We start from the raw sequence: 6,145 nt of genomic DNA, 5'->3' as shown, positions 1-6,145 counted from the left end.
AGCTTACTGGCGGGGAACTGGGACCGACCTGAATCCCCCTTCACACAGGAATCATTCCAAGTGCTCCGGGGTCCGGACTCCTGCTCCCTTAAGTCCAACACATTCAATGACTCCCACGCCCTCTTTTCTAACTAAACCGGGTCGGGGAGGGGGATTGATGCCGGTCACCTCCGGGAAGGGGTTCTGGGGAGACAGGCAGTGAGCTCATCAACCTTCCCCCGGAGCTCCAGCCCCGGCCACCCGCGCTCGCCCCGGCCCCGCCCCCGACCCGGCCGGGCTCGCCCCAGGCCCGAAGGCCCCGCCCACACCACGTGACCGTCGCGTCAGCAGTGCGCGCGCGTCGGAGGAGGACGCGGGTCGGCTTGCTGGGCGCGATGGTGAGGGCCGCGGGGTGACGGGAGGCGGGGAGGCGGGGCGCCGTGGCGGGCTGGAAGGGCGCCGACTCTCGCCTTTGCTGCCACGGGAGACTGAGCGCCGGGGCGGGGAGGTGGAGGCAGTCCCGGCCCCTCGGCAGACACCTGGGTGCGGTCGTGAGGGCCGAGCGTCCGGCTGGCAGGACGGGCGGGCTGGGGAGCCGCGAGCTTGGAGTCACGGTGCTTCCTCGGCGAGAAGGAAGGGCCAGCACCCCCCAGGGCTGGAAGTGGATGCTGACTGGAACGGGAGCGCTTCCAAGCCTTCCTCGCCCCGGGACGACCTCCCAGAGGTGCCCTCTTCCCGGCCCTCCTGTGCGACCCGGAGAACAACTTGCATAGAATTAGGCTCAGTCTTACGCCCTGTTCGGAAGTCTTTCCATCCTTCCCAGAGCCAGAAAGGAGTAGACGTGGGGTTGGGACTTCTCAACAGCTCCATCCATTTATTCCTTCAACAGACTTTGAGTGCCTCCTCTGCACCATCCAGCGTGCCAGGCACTAGGGCTTAAGCTGCAGGAGGCTTGACTTGGCAGGCATAATTAAGACTTGAGGGGAGGGGACCTAACTGTGCCTTGTGTGTAGCATTAGGAAGGCTTCCTGAGGGTGACAGCAACCGGAGGGCGTGGGGGCAGGGAAGAGAACTGGCCGGCTGCAGTGAAGTTTGTGTACCAGGGGTTAGGAGGCTTGGGGAGGGGGCCCTCTATCTTCAGAGAACAGCATTCAGCTGAGAGAGAGCATGGCTCGCTAGGATGCACATAACCTAGCTGGAAGGGTATCACCTGGAGGTTAGTGAAACATGAGGCTCAACAGGTAACAAAGACCAAATCCTTCTGGGTCTTGAGAGCATTGAAAGGAGTTTAGACTTTAAGAAGAGGGCCCTGGGAAGCTAGGAAAATCCTCTTGGCTGATTTGTGGAGGGAGCAGGAGGGGAGCAGACCCCCAGGGGATGGTGGTGACCTGAGTTAGGGCGGAGAGAGTGGAGATAGAAGTGGGGAAACGCATGAGGGAAAAGGGAGAGCTGGGTGACTGGGGTTGGCTCCTGGGTGGTGGTGCTCAGTGGGGTGGAAAACATAGGAAGGGGAGCAGGTTTTAGTGCAAAGACCAAAAGTTAACTTTGCTGGGCAGCTCTGTGTGAGGTTTCTGCTAGTTATCAGGTGCAGCTGGCTAGAAGACAGTCTAGATTTAAGGGTCTAAGACTCAGAAGAGAAGCTACAATGCAGTTATAAATTGGGGAGTCAGCACAAAGATGATCCTTGTAAGCCTAAAAACATGTAACATCTCAGTGATGTGAATTGGGAACAGAGGACCTAGCGCAGAACCTAGAGAAATGCCAGCATTTTAAGAAATTACACAAGGAACACATCCTTGTAAAAAATGTAGATAACGCAGAGATGGTAGATGACTTCTGTGAGTAGAAGTCGGGGCCCATGAACTTAGGAAAAATCTCACATCTTAACTTTCACTAACTTCAAACTGAAATTTAGCATTTCCTTCCATTATGAATGTTGGCAGCCAGCCCGTTATTCATAGCACCTCTGACTTTGTCACCAATAGAAATTAGTTATTTTTGTATCGTATTACAGCTGGTGACATTGTTCACATATTTATGCAGATCGTTTTTAAGTTATAGGTATTAGACTTGAAACATCACATCACCAATTTGACTGTCCTGATAACTTAGTTCCCTTTGCAATCCTGTGTATTTTATGCATTTAAAAACATGGTTTTGAGAAAGGCCTATAAGGCTCCACCAGATGCCAGATGAGGCTATGGCAGAAAAAGGTGAAAAACTCCTGAAATAGAGACAGAAGTGCAAGACTATCCTTAATGCCCTGTCACCTCATCAGTTGTCCCAGGCCCCTGCCCCAGAGTAATGATGCAGGCAGTGCGCAGAGATCACCATTTGGGGGCTGGGGGAAGGAGGGTGAGCCAGCAAATGAGACTAAGGCCAGGACAGGGAACAATACTCTCCTGTATGCTGCTTCACCAGGGAGGACAGGTTCATGTGGGATGCTGCTGAGGAGTTGGGAAGAGGAAGGCCAGATTTAATGACAGTCATTTGGGACCACGGCTAGAAGACTTCATGGGAAGCCCACATAGATGCACCAGTGCTGGGGGTTCAGGCCAAAACCAGCAAGAGAGCTGGTGGTTGAAGGATCGTGGAGCAGGTCTGATGTGACCGAGAAGGTGACTGGTTGGGGCAAGTAGGGGATATGGTGTTGCCAGGCTGCACTGAGGGCCCAGCAGAACCAGGAGAATGTGGGTGTGAGGTGTCCTTGGTTTGCGGAGTTTTGTTCCCAGCATCTGTAAGCAGCCCATATGTAAGAGATGTGGGAAGCTGGCCATGTATGTTGCTGTGCTCTGGAGCTTTGCCGGGCAGACAGGCGGAAGGACAGTTGATCCAGGGAGTGGAGAATATTGGCAAGATGTGGCCAACAGGATGGGTTTGCATTCTAACAGGAGACAGACCTCGAGGAAATAATAAATGTGATGTCTTCTGTGGAGATCAAGAAAGAAGGTTAGGGACTAAAGCATGATGCAGAAGAGCTATTTTATTTTTGAACAGTTTTACTGAGATAAAATCAATAATAACACACATATATAAATGTACAGTTCAATAAGTTCTGAAATGTATATGTTCCCACGATCAAGATAATGAACATACCCACTGGCCTCTGAAACTCCTTTGTACAAGAGGCTGTTTTAGAAAGTATGGGCAGGGGTGCCTGGTGGCTCAGTTGGTTAAGTGTCCAACTCTTGGTTTCAGCTGAGGTCATGATCTTCAGAGTCCTGGGACCGAGCCCTGGGTCAGGCTCTGCGCTCAGTGCAGAGTCCGCTTGAGATTCTCTCTCCCTCTGCCCCATTCGTGTTCCCGTGCTGTCTCAAATAAATAAGTAAATCTTAAGAAAAGAAAGAAAAAAGAAGGAAGGAAGGTCAGAGAAGGCCCATTTGAGCGGAGACCAGAAAGAGGTGAGAGAGCAGGGTGTGCAGAGGGGCAGCAAGGACAGGATGGGGAGTGCCTGGTGTAGCTGGAATAGCAGGGAGGCCAGTGTGGCTGGAGCTGGCGGGGGAGGTGATAGGTCACTGACATCATGACAAGGACATTGTTCTGTTCTGTACTCCCAGCGCTTAGAATGGGGTCTGCCACAGAGAAGTTTGCCACAGTCAGTGTTTTCTGAGCACATGAATGCATAGGATAGGCAACAGAGCAAGGTTTGGTGGCAGGTGGGTCTGTGAGGGGGTTCTCTAAACAGCCTGGTAATAGGAGAGAACAAATGGCCAGTGGCATCCATCTTGGACAGGAAGCAGGGGTTCCTGAAGAGCAGTAATGTGGGAGACCCCTGGCCACACTTGAGCCCTGAATCCTGACCGCCTGCCTCACTCCTGTGCAGAGGTTCCGGTTCTGTGGTGATCTGGACTGTCCTGACTGGGTCCTGGCGGAGATCAGCACGCTGGCCAAGATTGTTGAGTGCACGGGGTCTTCTAGGGTGGGAGGCGGGGACTGAGGGTAGGGGTTTTGGGGAGGGAGGGTGGTGAGGTCCTCTGAGGTTGGGGCCTCAGTGCCCTCAGTTTGTCCTAGCCTGCTGTGTGACTCTAATCATGTGGCCAGCCCCCCAGCATGGAGGGGTGGGGTGGGCCAGTTTGGCTCATGCAAGGCCTTCCCCTCCAGTCCTCCGTGAAGCTGAGGTTGCTGTGTAGCCAGGTGCTGAAGGAGCTTCTGGGACAGGGGATTGACGTGAGTGCAGGGCCCAGCACCCCACTGTCCCATGACCCTCTGATCCTTACTGCCCTGAAAGTGCACCAGAACCGGGGGTGGTGTGGGGGAGGGCAATCAGGATGCAGACTGGGGTGCAGGCGGCTGGTGAGCAGGGGCCTGGCATACCCTGAGGGCCTCCTTTCCCCATAGTACGAGAAGATCCTGAAGCTCACCGCTGATGCCAGGTTTGGTGAGTACCCGCTCAGTCCTGCAGACCTTTGGGCCACAGTGGATGCTCAGCTCAGCGGGGCTTAGCACAGAGGCCCCTCCTCCCAGCAGCCTCTCCTGCTGCACTTGCCTCAGCAGAGGAGCCCCAGGGAAGGAGCTGTGTTGCCAGCCCCGCCCTCTGCCTGTTCCTGGGGAGGCAGTAGCTGTGCTCATGGCTCAAGGAGGCCTGGGCACTGGGAGCTGAAGATAGTGGGGCAACAAGGTGGCCAAGGCCACAGTGACACCCCCCTACCCCGTCCACGGGTCCCCCCAGAGTCGGGCGATGTCAAGGCCACGGTGGCAGTGCTGAGTTTCATCCTCTCCAGTGCGGCCAAGCATAGCGTGGATGGCGAGTCCTTGTCTAGTGAACTGCAGCAGCTGGGGCTCCCCAAAGGTACGGGTATGCAGGCAGGCGGGCGGGGTACGGGGCAGCAGGCCAGGCCGAGTGGCTTTGAGATGTGCCCTGCCCTCCGGGAGCCTGACACCGGCCCTGTGAGCAGTCTGAGCCCCCACCGGCTACATCAAGGGGCCTCCATTCTGTCTCCAGAGCACGCGGCCAGCCTGTGTCGCTGTTATGAGGAGAAGCAAAGCCCCCTACAGGAGCATCTGCGGGCCTGCAGCCTGCGTGGTAAGTGTGGCAGGGGCCGGGGTGGAGTTTGGGCTCCGTTCTGGAAGATGCATGCTGCGTGGGAGGTGCTGGTCCTCAGAAAGGAGACTTAACCCTGGTCACATGTCAGGCAGTCACGGAGCCAGGACTCCTGACTCCAGCCCAGATTTCTTTCCTCTGAGACCTGCTGTGCATAATCTCACTACTGATTATTGAGCCCCTTCCTGGGTCAGAGGGAGGAGAGGTTCTCAAAGGCACACAGCCTTGAAGGGTTGAGAGCGGAGCCGGGTGTGGGCCGAGGGCTGTGTAGCTCAGCAGCCTGTGATCCTGACAGCCACCCGGTTTCACAGTGAACAGGCTGGCAGGTGTGGGCTGGCGGGTGGACTACACCCTGAGCTCCAGCTTGCTTCGGGCTGTGGCAGAGCCCATGGTGCACCTGAAGCTGGAGGTGGCAGCTGCCTCAGGCGCCACAGCCCAGCCTGTGGCCATGTCGCTCTCAGCTGACAAGTTCCAGGTCCTCCTTGCAGGTGAGACTCAGTTGTCCCTGGAAGGGGAAGGGGCCCTCCCAGATCCCACCGGACTGCCACCCACCTGCTCACCTCTTCCCTCTGCAGAATTGAAGCAGGCTCAGACCCTGATGAGCTCCCTGGGCTGAGGAGAAGGGTGTTTGGGGCCCGTGTTGCGTCGCTGCCCTCCAAACTCCTCTTCGTGGGTGGCCGCAACTCCAGGACCCTGGAGGCCTGGCCTCCCAGATCTCTGACTTGCTAGGTTCCCACATGAGAATTCAGCATAAGGATTCTGAGGGCTTCTCGAGCATTGCCTTCCCCGCCCCGAGAAGGGCATTGTCAGCAGTTCTGACGAGCTGGAAGAATAAACTGAAGTGTAAAGGAGTGCGTGCGCAGGTTTCTTTTTGGCTCAGATGAAAGGTTTTTGTGAGAGGAACCAAGTGACATCCCGACCTCCCTGGCCCATTACTTGCTCTCTCTCTTCAGCTGCTGGTTGAGGCAGGTCAGGGGTGAGGCAGAATGAGGACTGAAATGAAACATCTTGTCTGTAGATCGGAAAGTCAGGGTTCTAGCTCCCAGTCCTGCAGTGTTTGTGGCTCTGCCTCCTGTGCTGGCCGTGTCTGCAGGCTGGGAGCAAGCTCACTTCTCCAGTGCCAGA

At 56.0% G+C, this 6,145-nt stretch overlaps 1 protein-coding gene across 2 annotated transcripts; it reads left to right on the top strand.

The window, feature by feature from the left end:
* The first annotated feature begins 333 nt into the window (after positions 1 to 333).
* Positions 334 to 5,868, top strand: LOC111153196 (COMM domain containing 4). 2 transcript variants are annotated; one of them, XM_022512067.1, is made up of 8 exons: positions 334 to 377; positions 3,803 to 3,874; positions 4,081 to 4,146; positions 4,318 to 4,357; positions 4,649 to 4,768; positions 4,922 to 5,002; positions 5,332 to 5,508; positions 5,596 to 5,868. In XM_022512067.1, the coding sequence occupies exons 1-8, from the start codon at positions 375 to 377 to the stop codon at positions 5,634 to 5,636; spliced, it is 600 nt and encodes a 199-aa protein (XP_022367775.1). In that variant the 5' UTR covers positions 334 to 374; the 3' UTR covers positions 5,637 to 5,868. The 2 variants fall into 2 exon arrangements, with proteins under 2 accessions (XP_022367775.1, XP_022367774.1); XM_022512066.1 differs by having other exon boundaries at positions 5,332 to 5,868.
* The last annotated feature ends 277 nt before the right edge of the window (positions 5,869 to 6,145 follow it).

This window comes from Enhydra lutris, unplaced genomic scaffold (genome assembly GCF_002288905.1).
Source record: "Enhydra lutris kenyoni isolate GAN:26980312 unplaced genomic scaffold, ASM228890v2 scaffoldscaffold31, whole genome shotgun sequence".
In the NCBI taxonomy this organism is placed as follows: Eukaryota; Metazoa; Chordata; class Mammalia; order Carnivora; family Mustelidae; genus Enhydra; species Enhydra lutris.
The sequence above is the reverse complement of the archived record's forward strand: the minus strand, read 5'-3'. Positions and strand labels throughout refer to the sequence as shown.